At 44.2% G+C, this 27,055-nt stretch overlaps 2 protein-coding genes across 8 annotated transcripts in view; one reads left to right on the top strand and one right to left on the bottom strand.

The window, feature by feature from the left end:
- The window catches only part of USP35 (ubiquitin specific peptidase 35), a 40,186-nt gene extending 13,297 nt beyond the window's left edge, over positions 1–26,889 (bottom strand). The window contains exons 1-4 of one of the 5 annotated variants that reach the window (XM_079310534.1): positions 12,606–13,258; positions 3,467–3,551; positions 2,460–3,156; positions 1,213–1,348 (exon numbers count right to left, since the gene is read on the bottom strand). In XM_079310534.1, coding sequence (XP_079166660.1) covers positions 1,213–1,348; positions 2,460–3,156; positions 3,467–3,551; positions 12,606–12,619 — 932 coding nt within the window. In that variant the 5' untranslated portion in view covers positions 12,620–13,258. Of the gene's footprint in view, positions 1–1,212; positions 1,349–2,459; positions 3,157–3,466; positions 3,552–12,162; positions 12,309–12,605; positions 13,259–26,766 lie in introns of those variants that run through there. The other 4 variants (XM_079310538.1, XM_079310536.1, XM_079310537.1 and 1 more) reach the window with 4 other exon arrangements.
- Positions 12,306–25,111, top strand: KCTD21 (potassium channel tetramerization domain containing 21). 3 transcript variants are annotated; one of them, XM_079310818.1, is made up of 2 exons: positions 12,306–12,365; positions 20,739–25,111. In XM_079310818.1, the coding sequence occupies exon 2, from the start codon at positions 20,769–20,771 to the stop codon at positions 21,549–21,551; it is 783 nt and encodes a 260-aa protein (XP_079166944.1). In that variant the 5' UTR covers positions 12,306–12,365; positions 20,739–20,768; the 3' UTR covers positions 21,552–25,111. The 3 variants fall into 3 exon arrangements, with proteins under 3 accessions (XP_079166944.1, XP_079166946.1, XP_079166945.1); XM_079310820.1 differs by lacking the exon at positions 12,306–12,365 and adding an exon at positions 12,394–12,509; XM_079310819.1 differs by lacking the exon at positions 12,306–12,365 and adding an exon at positions 14,100–14,240.
- Positions 26,890–27,055: the final 166 nt, after the last annotated feature.

Raw genomic sequence — 27,055 nt, 5'->3', positions numbered from 1 at the left:
CGCTGTTTTTGGGCCACCCATCAGCCATAACCATGCTGCCAAAACTTCAATATTTCTCCTAAGTGATGTTAATTACATTTTTCAGGCTCTGACTAATTATTTACTCCTCCTTCTGCATGACAAAGACAGTTTTAAGGAATGATGCAATTGGTTTGGCAACCTCTGCATTTAGACACTGGCACTCTTGGAAGATCATCATCTGGAGCTTGTAGCAGCAGGTACCCAGAAGGAGAAAAAGATGAAGAAGTGGGTTAGGAATTGAACTGATAACTTAATCTTTTGTCTTGGGTTACTCTGGACTCTGGCAAAACCATGACCTTCCCTAGAAAGCCAAAGAGAAGTAACCCCTTTTCTGCATATACATAAAGTTTCTATCAGGAATAACATGTTTCTGTCATGTAACCTTATTGGGAAGGACACACAAATCCTGTAATAAGAAGAGGAAAAAAGATGCTTCCAGTGAGATCAAGTCAGATAAGCATAGGTTAAAGATACAATCATGGAGTAATTTAGGCTGGAAAATATCCTTAAGATCATTGAAGATACACCTAAGTAAGGGCAGAGAAAGGCACTGGAGCACAGAAGAGCTGGAGGACTTGGACATAAGGGTACAAAGAAGATCTGGTGATGCCAAAGAGAGCACTAGTGCTGCAAAGACCAGGTCTGGATGTCAGGTAGCATTTCATCCACTACTCTTCATCATGCTTTGACTAGGTATCCATTGACTTTGTCTGTCCAGCTGCAGCACATCCACCTGACAAAGGCCAAAGTGGGGCCTGGAAACAGCTGGGGATACCTCCCTCACAAAAGTCATTAGCTGTGACTGGTGGCTTAAGAAGGTGTCCTTCTGAAGAGAGACAGAGATCATTATGAAATCCGGAAAAGGAGATTTTTGGGAAGAAAAAGACCTTAACAGCTTTGGGGGGGCTTGGAAATCAAACCTGTTCGAGGTAAACTATATTGGACATCCTATAATACAACTTATTTCTAAGAAAATAAACTAAATTAATCCAAACAAATATAATAATAGTCACAATCATAATAACAACCAGTCTTTATTCTAGTTCTGTAGGATCTCAGGGCTAGAAGAAATGATAGAGAAGTTTTCTTTTTCCCTACACACTCCTCACCAGGCAGCATTAGCCAAGCTGCTTGGGATAGAGCCACACAGAGCATTTCTCCAAAAGCTTTCCCTCCCACAGCCTGTCCTACCTGCCAATGGCCATCATCATCTGCACATCCGTGATGCTGTCATCATTGGTGAGGTTTCTTATGACACCATCCATGAGCTCCAGAGGGACAAACTGAACCACACTGGCCAAGGCATTGGAGGGTGCTTCCTGTTCCTCTGCAAGACAGGGATGAGCCCCAGTAATGAAGATGTTAGTTGACAGGGAAACCAGGCACACCAGTCATTTCTTGTCCTAAAGACCAAATAATTTCTGCCCACAAAAATAGAATCATAGATTTGTTTAGGTAGGAAAAGCTCTCTGAGCTCAAGTCCACCACTAAACCACATCCCCAAATGCCACATCCACACATCATGGAGTGGATATTGACCTGTTTCCAATACGCAGTATAGAGTCCACTGTTGGCTGAGCCAGGAGGACAATTCCCCAAATCCCAGTGCAGCACATAATGAAGCTGGATCCTAGCAGATGGCTGTTCCCTGAAGCCATATGTAGCCCCAATGCAGGAAGAGATTAGGCACTTGTTTGGCCCAACTCAGGTGCCAAATTTCCTCTGCTTTGTCTCTTTTTACTAATACTGCAACTAATTGCAAAAGGATGCAACTGCAATTTTGCCTTCCTGGAAAAGGGCCTCCTTCCAATGGATGAGGCTGTCATACTGGAAAACCCATCTCCTGTGGTCTTAGGAATGGCTAAAGCAGGAGCTCACCAGCCTTTCATGGCACTGGTACCTCCAAAAACCTTTAGAAACCCTCTACAGTAACCTAAATGCCCCATTGTCTGTTCCACCTTGCAACCACCCTTCAGACAGTCAGTAGAGCTTCATACCTCTATGTCAGTCAGAAATAACTGCTTAGCTTTACCCCAAATCTCTAGCAGGGAACAGGCTGTGGGGCACCACCAAGTCAGCCACATAGACATTAGACATTTCTAAAAGCTCTCGAGTTCCACTCTGACAAGCTGCAGAGAAGATGCTTCTTTCCCTTAAGCTCAGCTGAGGCTGGAAAGTGCTGACCACAAACTTGTGCTGCAAATGCTTCAATCCTGTTAACAGCTCCTGTCTGCAGACTCTCTCTGGTTTCAGAGTGATATTGTTTACCCAGCTCAGGGCCCTGGCAACTTTTAGAGATGCTTGTCTATTATATTTCATCCGTGACTGCTTTTCTGTAGTGGATGAAAACCCTGCAAGACGTCAAACTAATTGAGCTTGACATCATCAGAGCCGACATTTACATTCCCAGCCGTTTTTAAATTATTACATTTAATTACCTGTTGAAGAAATGATAGTGAACAGTTCTTTCAAAGAGGGCAGGATGGCTGAGGTCTGAGTCCTCCAGATCCTCTGCAGCAGAGCACTCACTTTGTTCACCTGCTCCAAAAACTCCATGATCTCTTCCTCCCCCTCGGAGACGCACTGGAAGTGGCCGATGCAGCGGATCAGCTGCTGGCAGAACAAGAGCTGGTGTTTTCCCGTGGGAATGCACTGAGGGTGCTGCATCAGGAGTTTGCTGATCTTGGCACACTGCTTGGGGCTGGGCCTCTCGCAGACCTTCCGGAGCACCTCGATCCGCAGTAAGCTGAAGATGCTGCTTGCTGATGGGCTCTCCAGGACAAACTGCAGCCCTAACTGGATGTAGTCAAGCACATAATGGCTTCTCTTCCCCAGAGGTCCATAGCCTTCCTGGAGGAGACTCAGCAGGAAGCGGACGTTGAAGAACTCCTCAAATTCCTCTGGGTGATAGTGGCCATAGACCTCCAGCACCTCTTTCCCAATCTCCCTTTTGTATTTGGTGTCCCCGGTGAGGTAGAGCTTGGTGGACAGCTCCAGCATGGACCAGCACTGCTCGCTGTCCATGGGCTGTTTTGCTGCCTCGAGGACGCGCCTCACCAGCCCTTGCTTCACGTTGTTGGGGTAAGAGGACATCACGACAGCTTCCAGTATCTTATCCATCTCTGCCCCCTGCTCCTAAAAGACAGGGACAGAGCAGCAGGTTAGTTCAAGGAGGGTCTGCTGAGCACCTAAGCCCAGGATGGGGCAAGGGAGGCCAAAAAAAGCAGAGCTATCTGGAACCACTCTGAAGAGGATAATTCTTGTGGCCTTTATGGCAGCACTCTGGTGAGGTCTGGCTGAGACTAAAGCCTCCAAACTGAATGAAGATACAAAGATACAGAACTTCTTCTGATTAATCACACACTTGAACATTTTTGTCTTGCAAACAACCACCTACAGAGCCATAGAAAAGACAAGTGGGGAATTAAGGGGGCCAAGGTCTTACACTGGTGTCTGCTGCCTCAGATGTCCTCAAGAGGCAAAGATGGTCCTGATGATTGCCTTCACATTCAGGGAAGGAGAGAAAAGCCCTGGGAAGCAGAGGTGGGATTGCAGCCTCTGTGTGCAATGGCAGAGGTGTTTGTTTAACATTTACACCGTGCTGCCAGCCACTCCAACTGAGTGGTGCAGTCTTGGCTGCTCCCCAGGGACCTGCTGCATTTATATGCGGGACCAAAGCGAGCAGGGAGAAAAACTGCAGTGTCAGGCAAAGTCTCCCATTTGTCACAGCCTGAATTCACCAGCAATAAAGCATTAGAGAAGAGTTTAAAAAAAACAAACAAGGAATTCCCAAGGAAAAGCTCAGAATAACATTTATAACCAGGTGTTGGATATACTACTGCACAAAAAAAAAAACCAAAACAAACCAAAAAATCACCACTCAAAACCAACAAAACCAAACAATTATAGAGTGATAAAATCAGACAGTCAGGATTTCTTATAATGTATTACAGGGACTAAAAAGGCTCACCAACAGCAGGCCCCCTCCTGCACAATGCACTGCACAAATACACATTTGGAGTAAGGTCTCTTCCAGCCTCTAGCCTAAAATGAGCCCCACTCGTGTATCTGACCAGAATAATAATCCCCAGCTTTCTGTTCCTCAAAATGAGAACATGCACCAACTCCTAGTGGGGTTAGTTGAAAAACTTTTCATTAGCACTTGGGGAGCATTTGAAGTTTTTCAAGTAAACAGGGTTACAAAGAATATAAATAGAGATGACATGCACCCCAAGTACAGTTTTCACAGATGATATCCAGAAGAGATCTCAGCAGGTGCCATCCAAGGACTATGCCATCCCTGGAGTAAGCCTGCATCTGAGCCAGAGAGTATCTCTTCTCCTTATAGACAATTGCTTGAGGGTGGAGAAGTAAAACCCTGCCAGACACAAACATCAAGCTCTGACTCACAGCTGCTTGGTTAGGAAACCTTCCCACTTCACCTCTTCACATCACTGCTTCCCCACAATCTCACAGGATGAAAAAATAAAACCACTGTTGATAGATATATATACATATATATATATATAGCCACCTCCAATCCAGCAATGACCACAGGCTACACTGCAATGCCTCTCCAAGAACCATCTTGCCCTTTCTAGTCCCTGCCTGCTGACTCATACATTCCTCTGGTCACGTGCTGGATTTTTTTTTCCCCATCAAGCATTACTGCTGCCTTCCCTGCAACACACTATGTCAGAGTTAATGCTCTCCATCACACTGTTTTCCCAGGATAGAATATATAAGCAGGACTCCTGAGGGACCAGCCTGCATTAAGCCAGTGGCAAACAAGGACAAGATAAAAGCAGAAGACAAAATCCCACAGATTTTCACCTCAAACAGAAAGTTCCACAGTGTCAGAAAAAGTCAACCTGGAGAGCAGAGGGGGCTTGCAGACAGTCCAAAATCAGCAGAAGCATTTGTCCTTGATGAAGCTCAGTGGTCACCTTGGCCAGACACAAACTGGAACACACCTGCAGTTAGGCTGGTACCCTTTCCACCTCCTCTCTGCAGGTTCCCAGCCTGAGCCCAGACACTCTGGACATCTGGCACATAGATAAGTGTGGATTGCTCCAGGAGGAAATAGGAGGATCTACAGTGCTCATTAGTTATGTCTCACTATTACTTCCCTGGAGCAATCCATGCTGAGCCTGGCAGAGTGATTTGGAAGCACCACACAGGCAGGATGGTCAAACAATGGCTACAGTTCTTTTAGACCTAACCCCATAAATCACCACAGTCCCCTGGTGTATATGGTGTTGGGTGCTCTTGCTGTCCCTCTCAGATATGATGGCTTCCCATCCCTGTCTCCACTATGACTGTGCTTTTAGCTACTTTAGCATTGCCAAACTTCACCCAAATTTTCAATGCAGAGTCTAATTTCATCTGAATTTTGAGATAAACTTCCATCTCTGAAACGGGCTTGGCTCTTCCTCAGGCTGATCACAAAAAAGGGGCAGGAGGATGTGCTTCTTCAGTGATGCTGCCCAGAGTGCAACTACTCACATCAGACACTGCATAGGAGGACAAGGCTGAAACAAACTCCTTCCACAGTCAATAGGCAAACAAGTCCCAAAGGACCACCTTCCTTAGCAGGAAACATCATAATGACTTACATGGACATTAGGACCTTGAAGATACACAGGGAGAACCACCTGAACTGACTGTGTAGTGAAGGGTCCATGTTCTCCTCACCATTGAAGGGCTTTACAGGACAAGGCTGGGCTTTAGGTAATACAGTCCCACCTGCACATCTCCAACCTTCCTGGTGCCAGCAAGAGAGGACAAACAAGCCCGTGGCTCTGCTGTGTATCAGGGTAAACCAAACTGCTCCCTGGGTGTTGGCCAGACAAGGGCAGGATGGAGGATGCTAGTAAGGCCATAAATTACAATCTTAGAACTACATTAAAGCAACATTTAAGTGGGTTTGTAATATGCAGTAATAAATATTATAGTCTTAAAACTGTACTAAAAAGCCATTCTACACTAAAAGATCATTCTCATGTCAAAGGCTAGGAATTAACATGGCTAATTCAAGACAAGCACAGCTCCAGATGCTTTCAGAACAATATTAGTTTAAGCATCTAATATTAACTTTTTCCCTGCCTCCAAGACCTCCCTGGAAAGTCAATCAGGGTTTGCAGCAGAGGAGTAAAGTGATTTGTTGTCTGTAAGATCATGGTCTCATTTGTTGTAGAAATTAGAAGTGTGTCATAAATAACCCAGGGAACTGCAGGAGAGGGAAGGACAGTTCATTGTCAGGCACCTGAAAGCTGCCTTGGAGATCTGGTCCCTGGGTCTCCTCTGTTTAACACTGAAATAAAGAGACTAAATATTCAGACAATCAGGCTTCTATAATGAGTGTTCCTGAAGTAGAACAACCTTTCTGCACTTCTTCCTCACCAGCACTAACGACACACTGAAGAGCTGGGAGGATTGGCTCATTCCTGCTTGTGAACAGAACCGAGTTCCTAGAACACACAAGGATGAAGCAGAAGGTCAAAGAGTTAATTATTAAACTGAAGAGTCACATTGAGGTTCCCATCTGTTTTGTAGCTCACATAAAACAGAGAGTACACAATATGAGCTTTGCAGGGAAAAAGAAAAAATTCCATGAAATGGCAAAACTGTTCTGCTACCCCAGTGAATGACTGGCAGGAACAATACAGGCAGAATCACAGAATGAGGAGAAAAAGAACCTTGGCAGATCTCTAGCCCAAACCCTGCCCACAGCTGAAATCAACCCCAGCTTCTCAGGGCTTTATCCATTAAGGTCTAGAAAATATTCCAGGATGGAAATCATACAACAACCCTGGGCAACCTGCTCCTGTTCTAATTAGCTCATAGTGGAAAGGTTTTCCCTATTTGCAGCTGGAAGCCCCTGTTTCAATTTATGTCTGTTTTTTCTCATTCATTTGGTTTGCAGTCATGTAAAAAGCCAGGACTCATCTCCTGAATAACCTCCTTGCAGGCACTGGGGAACTGCTATCTGTCAGTCTCCAGCCTTCAACAGTCCAAGGGGTTAGTTCATCCCATTTAGATCTATCCCAAGCATCCATCCCAAAATACTTTACATTTGTCCTTGTTGAATTCCATGAAATTCATGTCAGTCAGAGCATGTCCTAGCCCTCCTGTATGGCAGCCCTGTTCCCAAACATACTGACTTTTCTTCAACTCTGGCCTCTCTCACAAATTTGATAAAATTAATTTCATCTCCTCCTCCACATCATTCATAAAAAATATTGAAAAGAAAAGGTCCTAGGATAGTTCCAGCCTGCTTCCAACCCATTAGCAGTCCACACATCTGTCTTTGATACAAGGATGATGCAGGGCATCATCTCAAAAGTCTTATTGACATCAAAGACTTGCTGACCACAAGATGGGTCTCTGCAAGGACAGACACCCAAGCATACTCTAGAAACCAGAGAGGGAAAATTATTTTAAGCAAAGAGCAGCATTTGCCAGCTTAGCATCACTCTCCAAACTGAGCAAACTGCAAAAAAAACCCCACAACCCAACCTCAGGATGAAAAATCACCTTTGGCTTTGCTTGGGTCTAGTCTGCATACTCTGTACTGTTTCAAGCTGTACTTATAGTTCTCTTCTGCCTATTCTTTTTCTTTAATTAGGATTCATTTCAATTGAACTCTATCCAATTACTTCTAAATCAATTCAGTCCTTTATCCCTGCCAGCAGCAGATTTCCAGTAAAGTCTCCTTAATACTTTTTGCAGGATGTAGTGCCAGTTTCCACACCCTAGGTCTTAACAAAGCTGCAAAAACATAGATACAAAATGTACCTTACCTTTAGGGAACCTTAGGAATAAATTCAGCACATTTCTCAAAATGGCATCATAGAGACTGTGATAAATGACACTAAAATAATCCACATCATCCAAATGTAAAGTGATGCATAAAGTGGTTTGCTTCTGACTTACAAAGAAGAAAAATATCTACTTCCCTGAACTCCCTGGAGGTCTGGAAGTACAGAAATGAGACTCACCTTTTATTGTCCTTAACTCCTGCCGAAATGGTTTCTTTTATGTCAGCCAAGACATTACTGCTATTCCTGCTGCATCCTCCAGGCAATTAGGGCTCAATCCTGCAGCATGCTGAGCTACTGCAGGACAAAAGGGAGCTCACATAGTGCCTTGCTAGAGCACAAAAAATACTCTGTTCTCCACAATTTCTATAAAATTTGCAATGACTGGGATACAACTTCTTAGAAGGACCAGCCCTGTTGTCACCTCTTTGGGTCTGTTTTCCAGAAATATTGAAGCAATTGTGTCTAATGACTTATTTTTTAGGGAACAAATTTCCAGTGAATTCATAGGCAAAGAGGATTTTTTTTATTGTTCAAAGTACATCTGTGTTCATCCAGCCAAGAAGGGGAAACCACAGCCTGCACATCATTACCACATCTATTAGATACTCATGTTGTTGTAGCAATATGAAAACTGAGGCACATCTAGACCACAGAATCATAGAATGGTTAGAAAGGACCTTAAAAATTATCTAGATGAAAGCATTTGCTCAAGGAGGTGGAATAGGTGACAGAGCCAGCATCCAAACCTCTCCAGACCTGCAAATACATTAATGGCAATGCTCCACTTCACTTTCAGCTGCTGTCTGAGTTGAACTCCATAAAGTGCTGTGGCAGAGCAGAGCACCAGGTTGATTTTTATGAGATCTAAGCAGAAAATCAGAGCTAATAACTGCAGAAAAATCCCAATAAATTGCCCTTTAGAAAGAGAAGTGAGACTCTACCCATTTGCAGTCATAACAGGGGAAAATTGCCAGCACAGAAGCCTGGCTGAATTTTTTGCATATGATTATAATCTGTCTTTCTAAATTCACCTCCTCTTTTCAAGGAGATCACATATTCCTTGCTTCCTGTCCCAGCCTGTTTTCCAGTGGCAGATTGCACTCCTGTTGTGTGTCTCCTACTCACTAGAGTTAATTGCTTTCAGCTGACGAGGCTCTTCGTGCTTTTCTATCCTCAGAATCAGAACTGCCCTTTAGTACAGCACTGATAGAGATTGTCCTTCACCACAGGCAGCATATTTGGAGCAGGACATTGCCCTGCACCACAGGCAGCAGCCAGTCCAGAGCAGGAGGTTGTTCCTATGCTCTGCAGGACAGTAGCTTTCAGTTCTCTCCAGAAAGCTCAGTAGCTTTCTGTTCTCTCTAGAGTGAAGGTTTACTTAAGGCATTGTCAGCCAACTGGACTGCTGGCATTTTGCATGGCTTTGCTGTATATCAGGAGCTTCATCTTAGGAACAATGAGTTCCTCTCTTGTGGCAATACTCTAATTTTAAAGGTCTCAACAAAGCAACCAACCAGAAGATATCTATTAGTAATCAGCCTCAATTTATCATATAGTAGTCCCTAGCTTCTTTAAAATGTCTTGATACTTTAGATCCACAGACCACTGCAGACCCCTTTCCTTTTTTCTGCAGTACCACATATTTCATTGTTCTTTTTCCTCTAAAACATCATAAATACATTTGACCCCATCACACAATTCTATCAGCCCTCTCCAAGTGACAATAGCACAGGGCAGCTGCCCTATCTCAACCCATCTATCTTACCTACCCTACCCTGCATTTCATTCTCTTTCTCCAGACTCCTCTTCCCAGCTTCATTCCTCCTCTTCAGTCAACAGCCACACACACTCATCTTTAGTACCTATTGATATCCTTTTCAAATAAATCTCAAATATCCTCTCAATAAATCTCAAAACCATCACTAGTGCATTATCAACCATCCTGGATACAGATACATTCTGTATCTGTATGGATACAGAAAGCAAGGCAGAAGGAGCTAAGGTCCTCTCTCCCTTGAAAACCAACAGAAGAGAAAGGCACATGAGGCAAGGGTTGCTCTAATCACCAGACCAGCAGTGACAAACCACTGGCTCTGTAGCTGAGACCAGCACCAACTCCAGACAAAAATAACCCACCCCAGCTGCTTTTGATTTCTCTGAATTTATTTGGCATTGGATGCCCAAAAGCTCCATCCTGCCTGCAATAGGTAAGTTTTTCCCAGGTTTCCTCCTCGCATCCTCCAGTTGAAGGTATCTTCCTTTTCTTTCCCCAAAATACTTCTGCTTTCCTGTTAGCTAGAACTCTCAGCCTGGGCTGTGACACCCTACTTCCATCAGGCTTTATATTGGGAGTGCCCAGATCATGCACTGACCTTCAGGCCAGCGTCCTTTCTATCACTGTCCCTGCAGACTGTAAATACATCTACCCCGGAAAGCTGGTTGTTTTCCTGAAGGTATTTATAGCATTTAAATCACTCTTCTTTCTTCAGGTTTCTGTTTGCTTTTGTCTCTGTATAGAAATCAAAACCCTGGATATAACCCAAGAAAAAAACCACGTCCTGTTCACCAAAGCATACCAGACTGAGGGTGGATACTGCCAACGCTGCCTGGGATTCGTCAGACACTGCTTCACTGTTTGGAGACAGATCTCCAATTTCTGGTGGTGCCTTCAGGAAAGGAAAAATGGGCTATGATGCCCATTTGAGACCTCAGTTTCCCTTCAGCCCCCAGTATATTTGGCTTGGCATCAGCCAATTAAGAAAGCAGGAACGCAAAGTGAGACCGTGGCAAACATTATGGACTCTATCACAAAGGCACCCAAAGCATTTTGAGACCCCCTCCTCAGGTGAAAGCTCAGTTGCATCCTTTCAGTCTAGGCAGGGCATGCTGTTGAAATTTCCCTGCCACCAGATGCAGCAGGGCATAATTGAACTCCCAAAGTGCTGTGAAAACCTCATAGCAGTGCAAATAGTCCAGTGCTTTTATTCTTCAGTAACACTTGCAAAATCCAAGCCAGGGCAGATCTAATCTGAAACTGGATTAGATCTCAGCTAATCTGAATTTGGCTCTCACTTTTAGAGTCTGGGTCCCTATGGGATAGGAGCATCCCTAGGTGTGTCTCTCTTCAGATCAGCTTCCCTGGAGGAAACCTGAATCTGTCTTGGCCAGTTTATTATAACAAGATGCTGTCTTATAAACAGATTTGCAAAACCCTGCAAGCACTGGGAAATGTGCACACCCCCACTTTCCAATGTTGCTCCTGTATTTCCCCACCCAAGCATTTCACCTATAACTGGATTCCCAAAAGGCCAAATGCTCAAGCACTCCTTCTCCACCATTCCCTTCTGCACCCTGACCACAGAGCATCCCTCTGGGAATCCCAAAACCTGGGCCTTTCTCCCAAACTCCTCCCTACAAGCATCCCTCTCTTGCGCATCCTTCCTGCATCTCAGCCTTTTGAGTAGCTCTCACTCCAGCCATCTCTCCTGCATATCTCCCTCCAAGCCCTCTGCTACATTCCAACCCCAGAGCATTCCTCTGAGTATCTCTCCCAAGCACCCCCACCCTTATCCTGAGTATCCCTCCCTCAGAGCATCCCAGTTCCTGAGAACTCCAACTCTATCTTGACCCTCCACTTCCTTACTTCCAGCTGCTTCCTGCATCCCAACCCCTGAAAAACCTTCTATATCCTGACTGCTAAGTATTCTTCCCTTTGGGCATCCCTCCTGCAACACTTTCCACCAGCACCCCTCCTGCCCCACTTCCCTTGAGCAGCCTACCTGCATCCCTCACCCAGAACATCCTTCCAGCATCCCTCATGCATCTCTAGCCCCCAAGCATCCCTTTCCCTGACGAGCCCTTCTATGACCACCCTTCCTACATGCTTCTCACTGAGTATTCCTCCTGAACCCCTTACCCCGAGCGTTCATCACCCCGAGCACTCCTGCACTCACCCTGACCTCCAGGAGTCGTTTCCACTCGTTCTGCACCCCTTCCCCTAAGCACCCCTCCCACACCATCCCGACTATTCCTCCTGAATCCCTCACCCCAAGCACAGCTCGCATACCTCTCACCGGAGTATCCCTCCTGCATCCCTCACCCCGAGCGTTCCTCCTGCATCTCTCAAGCCGAGCATCCCTCCTGCATCCCTCGCGCACCTCTTTCCCCGGCTACTCCTGCATCCCTTTCCCGGAGCATCCCTCCGACATCCCGAGCCCAGAGCTCCTCTACCGCACCACTTCCCCAGCACTCGACCCCTCCCTCCCTGCGATCACCCCAACCTCGCTCCTGCGCCCCTTTCCCTCCCGTCCCGCGTTACCTCCGGCCGGGGCCGGGATGCCGCCGGCGAGCCGCAGTCCCGGGGCAGCACTGGGCAGGGCCGAGGGCGGCGGCGAAACTACATCTCCCAGCGGGCCGGGCCGAGCCGGGCCGTGCCGGGAGCGCCGCGCCCCCCGCTTCCTCCGCCTCCCTGCGCCTCCCGGCCAGCGGCGGAGCGGAGCTCGGCGGCTGGAGGGGGCGCAGGTGGGTGCCCGCGGGGCTGGGGGGATCCGCCAGGCTGGGGGCACCCCCGGCGGAATTCCCTGAGGGAGGAGAAACTGAGGCACGGGGAGGAAGCGGGGAGCGGCGAGCCCGCAGCTGGTGCGCTGTGGGATGCGGGAAGGACGGGTGAGCCCCTTCTGAAGGGGGGCCTGGGGTTATTTGTGTAGCATTTTAAGCTAATTCAGTAGTGTGAGTGCCTGGCTGTATGGGGAGGAGCCGCACCTACGATTGTCCATAACGGGGTCGGGTTCAGCGCCACTCTGCAAACTTTGCACATTCCCCTGCCCCCTTCCAATAAAATATCTCCGAAATTTAAGTATTCACAGCCAAACCAAGCCCTGAATGCCAACACCCGGGACATGCAGCCAGCTGGGTTCAGCGGGGCGATGAGTGTGATATATGCCCTCCAGAGGGTCTGCTTCTGGGTGGTGCCTACCTCGTTAGCGTGATTTGAAAGTGGGTTTTGCTGTGGTGCAGCAGCATCCGTGCTGGGAATTAGCCGCCCTCGAATTGCAGGGATGCTCTGAAAGCGATGGTGTCAGTGGGAGATAAGTGGAAACTGGATTATTGAACCACCCCGTGTGTCCATCGAGCAGGTGGCGGTGGGCTACCACGTGTGCCGTGAAGTTGTTCAGGGACAAAATAAAGTGGTCCATGAAGGAAATAAAGAGTGTCTGGAAGATACACCAGGCATGCCAAGTGGTACTTAAATGGGTGCTGGGGCGGGGCATTGAAAATCAGTGAAAACTTCTGTCAGAGTTGGCATTAAATGGGTGTATTGACTGTACAAAGGGTTCCATTAGCTTGGAAGGAAAAGTGATGCTCCCGCTGCCCTGAGACCACAAGCACGCTCCTTTCTGGCAGGTGATGGCAGCGCCCCCGGCAGCCCCTGAGCCTACGGGTGTTAAAGGTCACACCAGAGAGCGCTGGGCACTGCAGCACCTTGGCTTTTATTCTCCAGCCCTGGCTGCAGCCGCATCCCTGTGGCTCTGCACTCCCTCTCCCCCACCATCTTGTCGTCAGCCGTTCTCCTTCGGCAGCACTTAACCTTCTTTTCGTTCTCTTGCTCCCTGCTGTGCGCTGCTGCTTTTGTTCCTCCACTCTCAGGAGGAACCTGACCTTCGATTTATATCGCTCCTTGCTTTCCAGCTGGGAACCAGCTCTATTTCCCTACCTCTGCCTCGCTACCGCTTGTCTTTCTGTGTAAATTCACCATCTGCAGAGCCTACGCGAAGCCTCCTGCATTCAGCTGCATCCCTAGGCAAGCAGCCCAGGAGATGCTCAAGGGCACGGAGGTGCAGGTTTGGGAAGGGATGAACACACACCATCGCACCACAGCAAACCAGGGCTCTTACGAAACTCCCGTTCTTGCTTTCCCATCCCTCACGCGGCTCACTGCCAGAACAGCGTTTCTGTGCAGAACAAATCAGGGTCAGAAAATGAAATATAAATTAAATATAAATAAGGGGCAGACAAGCAGCCGCGCTCCGAAGGCGGATAGTCCGTATGTCTGTCTCCCAGCCCTGCAGCCGCCGGCAGATCGATAGCGATCCTGTCTCAAGAAGAGAAAGGAAGGGTGACCCGCCGTTTCCTGCCTCACGCCTGCTGGGAATTTGAGTCCCCTGCCAGAGCTCGTCACCACGTCCCCAGTGCCAGCCTCGGGGTGAGCGGCCTTTCCCCAAACCCCTGCTGGAAATTTCCAGAGGCACCACAGCAGTCCCGAAACAGAAGGCTGCTGTGCCTCCCCGCAGGCGCTTCGTTTTGGGATCTATTGCTCCTGGCAGGCACGCCATGCTCTGCTTCACCGACTGAATTTAAGCCTTTTACGTGCTGCTCAGTTGGAGGGGTTCATATTAAGTAAGTCCAAAATCAGGTGGGTGCGTTCTGCAAGGATGGGAAAACATGGGATTTCCTCTCTAAGACTGCCATAAATTAGCATGTAGGGTGCAGAGACAGTATTGCAGATGTTTAACCTTCTGTAGTAAAGGATGAGCTAAGTAAATATGCATCAGAGATATATGAAGGGAGGGGCGAGTCTGTCCTTGCAAAGGATTTTGTCCAAAATTCTTCCTAAATCTCATCTCTCATTGGTGCCTAATGTCTGCTGAAAGCTGGGAGAGTGGTCAGTTTGTGGGTCAGAGGTGGGGTTTGTTGGGATTTTTTAAACCCTTAAATACGATTTTTTGTTATTCCTACCCTCCCCCTTTAGTTAGTTTATTATTATTATTTTTATCTTGTGTTTTATGAGGTGGCTTCTAGGCTTCAAATTGCCTTGTTTGCTGCCCCCATAACACAGAAAGGCATAAGCTTGTAGGGTTTGGATTTCCTCCACGAGGTTGTCCCTTTGAGAAGGGACGAGGCACAGAACTGTTCTGCAGGTAGAGTTACAGCAAGTGCCATTGGCTTGGCTGTGTACAGGTCTGGAGTTCTCAGCTTTATGAGGATTTGTTTGTTTGTTTCCTCAGGGCTCAGGTGTTTTGTAAAAACTGGAATTTTTACCTCAAACCAAAACATGTATTTCAGTAAGACACAGTGGAGCAAAGTGATAGGTGTGGGGAGACTGGGGCAAAACCCAAAGCAGAACGAGCTTCACACAGGAAGGAGCATCTTTGCCTGATTCTGTGCTCACAGTTAATATGCTCTAATGGAGCAGACTGGAGCCCCATGCTGCAACAACCATCTTTTGCTGAATCCCATTTAAAGTCTGCAGCAGCCATACAGGTGCCCAGCTATTTCTTTTTTTATACTTCTTTTTGAGCTGAAATCAATCCTGCCCCTCCTAAGGCAGAATTACTTCCTATAAAGCACTACCTGATCTGTCTCTTGTAACATTTGTCTACTTGATGTGGCTTTCACCAGCTCTCTTGGGCAATACTCAAAAAGCCAGAGAGGTTTTTAGTCTGGCTGCTCTTCCTGATGCTTAGTAGAAATGGTCCCTGGCTTGCTTTAATTCTCTTGCCACTTAGGTATTGTTCATTGCATCAGCCTAAATAATTAATTTCTTCTTTTTTTAAGTTTTTCTTCTCTTTTTCCTGTGTGTATATTTTGCGGTTCATTGTTAGTCCTCAGCTATTTCTTACAGCAGCTGCACATATTTCACTGTCTTAAAAACAGATTTTCCATTTTTTGGTTGTGGAGGGATACTTCACTGTTGAAGGCTGCACAATAAAATTAACCAGCCATGCAATACTTTAGACATAAGATTGGGAGGCACCTGTACAGGCTACACAGAGAAGCTGTGGCTGCCCCATCCCTGGAAGTGTTCAAGGCCAGGTTGGATAGGACTCGGAGCAGCCTCATCTAGTGAAAGGTGTCCCTGCCCATGGGGCGTGGGTTGGAACAAGGTAATCTTTAGGGTCCCTTCCAACCCAAGCCATTCTATAATTTCATGTGATTCCATGAAATTAAAACCATTAAAAACAATGACTTTGTAAATGGTTGTGTAATGCTGTATCTTGCAGCAAAAACTCTATTTCTGTAACAGCATATGTTAACTCATATTTCAGGGGATGCTACAATTTTAATGCTTTTAATACTATGTGTAAGGGCTTCAGAGGCCTTAAGCAGCCTGTGGGACAAACTTCAGAAACCTTACAACTCAACATGATCCTCTTCAACCAAATTACAGATTGCTCTTGCTTTGCTGTTCTGTATTTAATTAATCCCATTAATTAAATCCCCTGAATAATACTAAGATCAGCTGGTTATCCACATCTTTGGCATTGCCTCTGAAATGCAGAAGGATTGATTCATTTTCTTTCCATGACATTTTTAAAGTGAAATGTTGTGTGGTGGCAGTCAGTTTCTTTTCCTAATTACAATCCTGATTAAAATTGTCTTTATATATATATATAGGGAGAGAGGGAGAGCTATAGCTATCTTTTGGCAGCCATATAAACATACCTATAACTTTAGACTTTCTATTATACTGCATTATTTTTGCTAAAAAGGATAGATTACAGCTGTATGGGTTTTTCAGTGGTTAAAAACATAATAATATTTGTGCCATTTGTCTGCATTTTACTTACGTTGGCAAATCATGGCTAATGGGGGATTTTTTTTGTTTTGATGATTATTGTACTCTTGTGGGTTTTTGCCAAGTTGGGTGAAGCAGGCACTCAGTTAAATTATGTATACTGAATTTTATTTATTAGCTAATTAAAGTGCTCTTAAATGTGATGAATACAGAAGAGAGGAAATAAGATTATCCAAAGCTGTTCTAAATTCAAAATGATTATGAAACAAAGCAGTATGATAATGATGGTTCTAAATACCTGAAGGCATTGAACAGTGAAAATAGTTAGCTTTTGTTAAATGTTAAAAATGTTAAACGTTTAAATTAAATATTTAAAATTAATTATGTTAAATGTTTAAATTAAATGTTTAAAACTAATGTTAAATGTTTAAAGTTTTTTAAACAATTAAAATCTGTTAAATGTTTAAAATTTTTGCATACTTGCATATCTTTGTACTGTGTCAACCCCCATCATTCTCCCAGCTTCAAACCAGTTATTTGCTGAATTTAACTCATGGGCTAGAGGGTTATTACAGAAATGTTCTCTATGCAGCTGTTGAGGATGCTCCTAGGAGTAAAACCCAGGTTAAAATTTACAAGCTGTGGTCAGTTGAAATGCTCAGATGCTCAGACAACAGCTTTGGTTCAGGAGTTTGACTTCTTCATAAAGCTGACCACTGCACTGCTGGTTTCTCTCAATTTACATCACATGATAAGATCATGACTTTAAATCGAATGTAGATTTTCTCCCCTCCATGATATTAAAAGAGGTTTTTAAATACAGGTTGCTCTTAGAAGCACAAAATAGATCTTGTGTTCTTCATCCAAATTTGCATCTTCAGCTGTCAAATTAGAGCTCTAGCTGACCTAATTTGAGTGAATTTTAAATTCTACTTGGGAAGGAGCTACACAAAAGATTTCAGTGTAATTCTCTGCTTCCAAGAACTCACTTGTAACCCAATTTGTGGGTTGCTCCTTGGTGACTGCAGGTTATAGAATCATACAGTCATAGAATGGTTTGGGTTGGAAGGAACCTTAAGGATCATCTAGTTTCAACCCAACCCACCATGGGCAGGGACACCTTCCACTAGACCAGTAGCCTCCCATGTCCAAGATCAGGTGCTCTTTGTGGAAAGATCCTCTTTGTGGAAATCTCACCAGGAAGAAGTGATTTTCTCACTGTATTCTTGGACAACCCTTAAAGCACCTAGGCTTGAAAAACCATTCTAAGGGCTGCAAATGGTGGTTGAATGATTAAAGATGGAAAACTTTCAGCCTATTTAATTTCAATTTTTACAGGTTTATGAAAAACAGTTTTTCAGGAACAAGTTTTTTAGGGAAAAAAGCAGCAAGGACTGACTTTCCCCAGCTACTGTCAAGTAGGTTGGTTGGTCAATGCATTAAGTCCAGGTTGATGATAAATCCAGTAGGCATTTGTCCTCATTTGTGCTCATGTTTTTGGGTCTTCTGAGGTTCCCAGACTATCAGACACTGTAAGGATATAAACCTCTAAGAAAACGGATTAATTAGGCAAAAGAAAACAATTAGGAATGATATCTGAGGAATAGTTATCCTCCAGCCTTATCCATGGGCAAGATGTTTGCATCGTTAAATGTTTAAAATTTAGTCTTGTTCAGGGATAATGTGCAGGTTCAAGATCAGAGCAGGCTGGTGTCCTGGGAGAGCGAAATCCAGCCTTATGGCAGAATAGCCATAAGCAAAATGGGCTGTCCAGGGCATGTGTCTGAGCAGTGCCCAGAGGTGGAGAGGAGCAGAGCCCACATGCTGAGAGGCTGCCAGTCTCTGTGCTACTCTTCCAGCTCCAAGCTAAGGCTTAGTTAGATTTCTGATGCTGTTATCGCCAGCACAGATACGGTCATCAGCTTCAGAGAGCTCATGTTACGGCCATGTTTTGTTGGCAGCCTTCCTTTTGGACTGCTGATAAGAAAACAGTTACAGGAGATTTAAATGTTATCTGTTCAGGTTGGACCAAGTTGTCTGCTTCTCATTCAGGCTATCAGTGAGGTCCTGGATCAGAGTAAACCTAGCATGGATGATGAGTTTGAAATGAAGATCTGTATCTTTGGGCTGTATGGTGGTCTTTGGGTTGTAACTCTTGACCACGAGCTCTGCCAAGTGAGGCCTTGTCACAGACACATCAGGGGAAACATCTTCTCTGTGTCTGGCTAAGGCTGGCAGACAGCGTGAGAAAAAAGCTCTCATGGTGTAGATAAGCAGGCTCGGGCTCAAAAATCTGAAAGCTTCACCTGTGAAGGAAGAACAGGTTGTTTAGTCTACAGCAGCTGGAAGGGCAGCAAAGCTGGGAAACAATAAACATGGCTTTTGGAGTCACTATCAATCCTGCTTCTGCAGGCTGTGTTATTTGTAGGGAGGTATGGAGAAGCTTTTGTTTGATGAAATGTGATAAAAAGTAAAATCTGTTTTAGGGTGCTTTTGTGAATGCCTGATTGTTCTTGTAGCAATGCTTTTACAGACAATATTGCAAGCCCTTAGGGGAAAAATCCATGGCAGCCACTTGTGCTACAGAATTAAATCCATTGAAGCCTCCACATGATCAGGTTTAAACAGCTCTTGACTCTAAATTGGGTTGAAGTCTTCAAGAGTGGGATGTATGCTGAGCCTACAGTGCCAAGGGGAGTTTAGCACTGGAACAGATAGTTTTTTTCTGGAGTATATTTTGATTGAGGTTAGTCACAAGGATGGTCTGTGGCTACAGATGCACGTGTTGTTGTGTTGGCCTACACATGCATCTTTATTTGCCAGTTTTGCTGGATTCATGGGACTAAGGGATACACAGGGAAAGCACTCTAGATTTAGAGATCTGCGTCTTTCCATTTTTCTGCAGTGGGATACAGGCTGTCTGCCAAAGGCTAAAGAACAAAGTGAAATGTTAGTCTTAAACAACAAGTTAAAGACAGGCTCTCCTTTGACCTGTTAGTTATCTGCCCTACGTTGGGCCAGTTTTTCTTAGCAAAATGTGCTGCTGTCTAGAGATTTGTTTTAGAATGCCATTAGCACTATTATCTGGAGTTTAGCAGCCATAAAAGAATTTATATTCTGGCACAAGATGACCTTCTCCCTATCTGCATTTTGCTGTGACTCCAGAGCTGATAATAGTGGGTAGTGTCTATGATTATTCCATGACTAGTTAGGAAAATGCCTGCACTTAAGTTCAATTTTAAGGGAGCTGTTTGGCAGCTCTGTTGAATGGCTGTAGTTACTACAGCAAGAGCTACATCCTACCTTTGTAAGCAAACACTGGTGGGTTTCCTGCTGAACTGTTTATTGATTTAGATTCAGCAAACAAGGAAAAACAGATTTGCAGGTCCTCAGGTAGCAGGAATGATGGCCCACCTGCACAAGACAGCTGAGCTGAGGTGCAATGGAGACAGCTGCACAGCTCCTTTCTTTACCCTTGCTCCAGCCCTGGCATTGGTCCAGTTCCAACATATAGGAAAGCATGCTGAATAGAAAATGTTGGGTTTTCTCCCTAAACTGGCTCACTATGGGATCAGATGAGCACCAGAGGTGGCATAAGGGAAGAGGATGGTATGGTGGAGGGCAAAGGGAGGTCATGCATGCCCCGTCCTAAGGCATAACTGCACCTTAAAATCACATCCTTAGTTCATGTCAGCTGATGGCAGAGGCTCTGCATGGAAATGACATCAACTGGCATGTGGCCCCAAATAATTAGAAAATGTTTTCTAGGGTAAAGCACATTGGAAGGAGAAAGTCTGCTGGCTTTTTTTTTAATGAAAGGAACCACAGACTGTTGTGTGCTTACGGCAGCAACTGCTGTCTGGCTCCCTGCTGTGCTGACTGCACTCAGACATACGTCAGGGGATTCTGCTGAACTGCTTTGTTACTTTAATCTTATCTGCAAACACTATGGAAGATGTTGGGCTGTGTCCAGTTCTTGTCCTATCCTCCTTTGCCGCCCTAAATTCTCTGTTTGTGAGGGAAATGAGATCATACAAGCCCAGAACACTACTTTGAAGTCAGCCCTCATTGTAGGTATTGGTGGGAGAGATTCACTTTTAGCATAATTGTAAAGTTCTGGAAGACTCATGATTTCTGGCACTAAACTGAATTAAACAAAGTCATGTTCAAATCTGTTAGGAGAAAAAACATCCTTATGCTTGTTCTCAAGATACAACCTCAAAAAATAATTCCTCACTTCTAATTTGATGGTTAATTGTTGTCATGTGGTTACCCTTATATATTTAGGACTATTAATCTCTGTAGTTTAACCTTTCAAAAAGATTAATGCAACTAAATGTGTGGTCTTAGATTTTTATTTTTTTTTAATTTTTTTTTAGAATTAGTCCCAGCACGGTGACTTTTCCATCATGTCAGAACCTATCACACTCAATGTTGGAGGAAAACTGTATACCACCTCTCTGTCCACTCTGACTAGCTTTCCAGACTCCATGCTGGGGGCCATGTTTAGTGGGAAGATCCCAACCAAGAAGGACAGCCAAGGCAACTGCTTTATTGACAGAGATGGCAAAATCTTCCGCTATATCCTGAACTTTTTACGAACTTCTCACTTGGACCTTCCCGAAGATTTTCAGGAAATGGGCTTACTGCGGCGGGAAGTAGATTTTTATCAAATTCAGCCCCTGATTGAGGCCTTGCAAGAGAAGGAGGTTGAGCTTTCTAAAGCAGAGAAAAATGCCATGCTCAACATCACCCTCGATCAGAAGACCCAGACTGTTCACTTCACTGTCCGAGAAGCACCCCAGATTTACAGCCTGTCTTCCTCCAACATGGAAGTGTTCAGTGCTCATATCTTCTCCACATCATGCCTGTTCCTGAAGCTTCTTGGTTCCAAACTGTACTACTGTTTCAATGGAAACCTTTCCTCAATATCCAGTTACCTGCAAGACCCCAACCACTTGACCTTAGATTGGGTTGCAAGTGTGGAAGGCCTTCCCGAAGAGGAATACACCAGGCAGAACTTGAAGAGACTCTGGGTGGTGCCAGATAATAAACAAATCAATAGTTTCCAGGTGTTTGTGGAAGAAGTGCTGAAAATAGCCATGAGTGATGGCTTCTGCATAGATTCTGCTCATCCACATACTTCAGATTTCATGAATAATAAGATTATTCGCCTAATTCGGTACAAGTAGGAATGCCTGTTTGTGGTGCCAGCATGGAGATAACACAGGTTAAGTGTTTCCCTTTGAAACACACTTACAGCCTAACTCAGAATCATGCTTACCTGGATTGAGTCACTAACAAGGAGATGATTTTCCTTTAATGTACTTACCAATACAACCTTTCAGAATATGTCCATATTCCAGACAGAAGTTATATCGCCTAGCACCTGAATTAAGGACTGGCTCTGGCTCTGCCTCCGATCTGCTGTACAGTTCTGGGGAAGATCACTTAACTTCTGTCCTCTCTGCATTTTCTAGCTGGAAAATGAGTGATCCTTAACCTGCATTGCCAGGGGATGACAGGGTTGGGTAATCATGGTTTAGAATGTATCTGGAGAACGGATGCAGTGAAAGGTATCTTGGAGCTGCAGTGCAGCAGACAGCCCGAGGAGCACGTTTGCCATGTCTTGCTGTATCACATGTGCAGAGCATTCAAGAAGCTTGTTTGGACCTGCAGAGAAGCCTCCCCACATGCACTCAATATAGCTGTAAAGGATGGTGCAAGTTGCAAGTGAGTGAGGGATCCCATCTCTTATGTTCAACAAGGGATTTCTGTCACTCTGTGAAGCTGGCTTGGGTTTTTTTCTGAACCCTGTGAGGAAGCCCCTGCTTTGTTCTGCTTTCAGGGAAGCCGTGTTGGAATAATGTGACTGGCAAGGAAGCCATAGAAGAGAGAATGGCGTTACTTGCAAGCTAAGATTAAACCTTTACTTTTACATTCCAAAGGCATCCGAGACAACTAGTCCCTTTTCTTTCTCTTACAATGTTAATATTTGTCTGGAGGATGCTGCTTAAACTTTCTAAGGTGAAGACAGATTTTGGGGCAGAGGCCCCCAAATGTCTTCTAAACATTTGAGCCTCTGTTGGGCATATCTCCCTTCAGCAGTGCCTGGAATGCATGGGATGCTCTCTGGGTAGGGTGGATTTCATTTGAAAAGACAACATTCTCATCATTACACCTAATGTTTTTTCATTGCAAAAACAGAAGGTCATTTTTCCTATCCTGGTTCATTGAGCCTTCTTTGTTCAATATCTTTGTGAAATGGTCAGGTCACTAAAAGAATTTTGCCTGCTTGCTTGGCTTCAGTGTCAGCTTGCCAGAGGGAAGGCAATGGGAAATCAGAGGTCAAACTCTTCCCTACACACCTGGTCTGTGCTGAAGATCATAACTCACTAGCTGCATGCTGTCTCTAAACATCATTTGTGCCACATTCAAGATGGTTCTTTCTCAGCTAATGATGTTTAAAACTATCTTAACTGTATTTTCCTAACCAGATTGCTGTGAGTGCATGAGATGCCCCCTGGAACATTTTCAGGTATCTTTAATGAGATAGAAGGGAAAATGCAGTAATTAAGTTTTGCATTTAGTTTTAGTGCTTCCAAAGGATTCTAGCTGCAAAGGGCTCGGTACAGGGCTGCAAAGCTCAGTACTGTGCATGTTCTTGTTTCCCAAAGTAACTACTCTGTTGTTACATTAAGCTGACCTGTGAACAAGCATAAAGAAGCTTTTTTTCCTTGTAAAAAACCAGTGTGATCAATGTATTTCTACTGTCTCAAACTGTGACTGCATGAATAACACAAATCAGCATGCTGGTGGGTAAAATGCACATTCTGCAGTTGTTACAAACCACTGCCCTTTGTCTGACTTGGTGCTAAACCAGCATGATATATGTGGGACCATGTTGTCAGAAAGCACTGATTGGGCTTGAAGCCCTCAGAACCACTAAACGTGGCACATTTTGTGTATTTTGAGGATTGTAAACAGGATTTTGTAACCAAATTCCAGTTCGAGTCACCGTGTTCTTCTATATTTAGTCACATGAGGAAGAACTTTTTGTCTTTTTTTTTTTTTTTTTCCATCCCAGTCCTGAATTACAAAGCATGAGTTTGCCAGTCAGCTGGACATTGATAGGGATGATCTCTGCTGGCAATATGATTATGATCTGTGAAATGAACCCTCTTTCATCAAATCTGTGACTGGAAACTGATATGCTGAATTTATGATAAGAGAGATTTTGGGGACTGTTCACAGTATTCCTTTTTAACCCACACCCTCAAGAGTAGATTTTAAATGATCTGTAACCAGAGCTCTTGTATATCATAACTAAAATAATACTCACCACTAAGAATTTGTTTCCTGTTAGCTTGAGTTTATCCAAAGGTAAGAGCAGTGAGCTTAGATCTCCTTTGGAAGGGTGGAGGGGGGAAAGCCTGACCTACACCCTTTAGAGCTCTGTATCAGTACTGCTCCATTCTGTTTCAGCAAAATAAAATATTCCATGGGAAAGTTGAATCATTACTGAATTTTTTGGTGAAAGGCAAGTAAGAGGAGTCTGTAAAAGGAGAGAACTGGACTCAGACTTTCACCTGGAGTGCTTTAACCCATCTGTCTGTTACGAAGAAGATGAACAAATTGAGTCAACATTTGTTTGTGCTCATGCAACTAAGTCAGCAAAAAATACAGCTGGCCCCAGATACCTGTCATTTATTAATAGACAGTGAGATGCAAAATATCTCTCTTTTATATATGTAGATAGATGGAAAATTTCCAACCAGTATAAAGAGATGAGAGAAGCCATGCTTTGGGAGGAATAGAAAAACTTGATGTACCTCAAACTTGCTAAGCACAATAAACAACCTTCTGTATGAGGCACTATTTATACTGGAAATGGGCGGTAAGTGGATCACTTGTGATTGCACTCAAACATACGTGCTACAAATGCAGCTGCTATTTCAGACTCCACACTAAGCTCAATTTATAGCTGCTCCCGAATTCTGCAGTCTGTGAGTTACCATATAATGACTGTTTATAGGAACGTTCTCTCTCCAGAGCATTTGTTTGCATCTTATCTGAATAGCTGTTCTTTGTTTACCTTCTTTTTCTGAGCCCTGGAGGTGTAACTCGCTTTTGTTTACCAGTCAACAGCACTGATAATGATTTTTCTCAAGAGTTTTCCTGAATTACAGAGAAGCAAAGATGCACAAAGCCATGCTAAGTATAGCACAACCTTATTACTAGTCATGAAAAGCACTTGGAATTTATTAGCAGATTTGTAGATCTAAAAATTATTTCTCTGCTGAGTGGAATATTCACTCTCAGAACAAACTTTTTTTCCTGGAAAGGATCTAGTGACATTTTCTTCCCTTAAAGTTTTGTGTCTGTTTTCTTCTACATCTTGGTGCCTAGCTCCTGATTCTGCCATATGCCTGTCTCCTTCAATACCTTAGTGTGTACAAAATGAGGCCAAGCCCTGCAATTTTATTTAATGACCTTTTTTTTTTTTTTTTCCTAAATGACCACTGAATAGACTGTTCAGTAGTGTTAGAGGAGAAGAATACAAGAGTTAAAGCAGATAATAAACAAGATTTTAGCTGTAGTCTGATGGCATTCTCAGATCTGCACATGTGCATAGCACAGTGGTATTTCCAACACAGCAAAAAGACTATTACAAAACATCTTGATGGACTCCAGAAAGAATCAGTCATGGATTTCTTTATGTGTTTTTAGGCTTGATATCTCCTAAATATCTTAACAATGTCCAGTTACCATGATGAGACTGAAAGTGTATATAAATACTAAGAGATACTTGGTTTATACAGCTCTTAAAGGCTGGGAGGAGTTGATGAGAGGAGTGTTTATTTCTGCAGGCAGTGGTAAAGAAATAAAAGTAGTAGTTGTAAAAAGTTAGGTCTGAAAGAATTCACATTAACAAGAAATACAGGATTTAGAAGGGAGAGAATAAAAATATCTTGATGTGTTCAGGAAGAAAAAACCAGCAAGATAACAATGGAGACAAAGATTTTGCTACAAGAGTCAGTTATTAGATTGATTCACTAGTCCTTCCCAGTTTTAATCTCCTATTATGCACTTTAAAAATGGGCCATGCCAAGACTTATGCTAGTAGCTTCTCAGGAGCAGGTAGCTTTGCTTCTTTTTGCATGTGCTTCCATTTGCACTGCTGTTTATAACTGGGTTGTTGAGTGTAAATTGCTGCTTGAGTTCACTGGCAGTGAATCTGCAGTCAATCAGATTTATTCCCAGGAATAAAAAGCAAGGTGGAAAGAATGGTGGAGTCCATATGTAAGGTTGGTGGAAGTGATACTGCCTTCAGCCATAGACTGTGGAAAATTAGTCAAGGATCTTCTGATACTTCACAGATAAATTGAGAAGTTATGAAGAGGACTCCTCTGGGCAGTTTTATTTTCACCCCATCCTGTAGAGCTTGGTGCCACTGCTCAGAATTTCAGTATATTTTGAAACATTTAACATCCATTCTGCATCCACATGCTGATGGACACAAGCAGAGTAGAAGCAGTGCTAATATGGGGCCCTCCCAGTAAAAGTCTCATATGTGAATCAATACAGGCAGTCACAGATAGCCTGTGCAATTTATTGTGTATAAATAACTAGATCAAGCTCACAGGTTCACTTGGAAATAACAAAAGGAATGTTTTCCCTGTGAATTCAGAAAAAAAAAAAAAAAAAAAAAAAAGCACTATAGGGGAGGGCTGTATCTAATAATTTCTTTTCTCCTCCTCCTCTTGGCATTCCACTCAGTATTTTCATGCTCCAACTCCTAATTGCAGGATTTTCCCATTGTTCAGAATTTAGACCCCCAACTCACTAAAAGCCATGCTTTTGAATCAGTAGTGTTTGAAAAGTATGAGAAGATGGTTTTTATTGCTTACCACCTTCACAGAGGGCCTGTAGGGTTATCACACCTAAAAATCTGATTGCATCCTCTGCTTGTACTCTTTCTGTGAACTGTTACAAATACGTACTTTAGAAAGCAGTAAATAAAACGTGAATGAAGCAGGAGATGCTCTGCCTGACATATTTCTTGAGAAAAAGCAAGGGATGCTTGCTGCACCTGTAGCTGTCCCTGTCTCTAACCATTGCCTCCTTATAATGCTTACCTTGACCTCTCAGTGGCTGGGAATTTCAAGAAGCTCTCCAGGAATTAGTGCAGTTGTAGAAAACGTGGATGAACAAGCATTTGTACAGGAAAATAAAAATTGGACATGTTATCTGTATGATTGCATGCATCTCCTACAAGGTACTATTCTTAGATAGATGAAGGTTTGCTCTAAGGAAGCAGCCTTGTATGCATCCACCCTCCAGGCTGGCAGGAAGGTAATAAAAAAAAAAAAAATGAGCCTATTCCTCTGCAAGAGCGCTTTGTACCGGTAAGGTGACTTGGACACCAGCAAAACAGGTTGGAGATGGCACCTCGCTGGAGCAGAGCGAAGCTAATGTACTTCAGAGCAGCTGCTGCCCAGGGGAGGCCGGGTGGCCTCGCAGCACAACCAAATCTCCAGAGGCATTCCCGGACATGCTTCCTCCTTCGGGCTCACCCGAGCGGTCTCGGGGCTGGATTTCTAAAATCAAATAGTGATAGCCTGGTACAGCAGCAGGTCAGCTCAAGCTGGGTGTCTGCACAGAGGGACCCTCAACAAAGAAGTCCCTGAGCTTT

The sequence above is a fragment of the Erithacus rubecula genome, assembly GCF_903797595.1.
Source record: "Erithacus rubecula genome assembly, chromosome: 1".
Classification (NCBI taxonomy): domain Eukaryota; kingdom Metazoa; phylum Chordata; class Aves; order Passeriformes; family Muscicapidae; genus Erithacus; species Erithacus rubecula.
This window is presented reverse-complemented; position numbering and strand designations above follow the sequence as displayed.

What these genes read in the sequence shown, in the direction of transcription:
- KCTD21 (XM_079310818.1), top strand. Translation starts at nt 20,769, where the DNA reads ATGTCAGAACCTATCACACTCAATGTTGGAGGAAAACTGTATACCACC.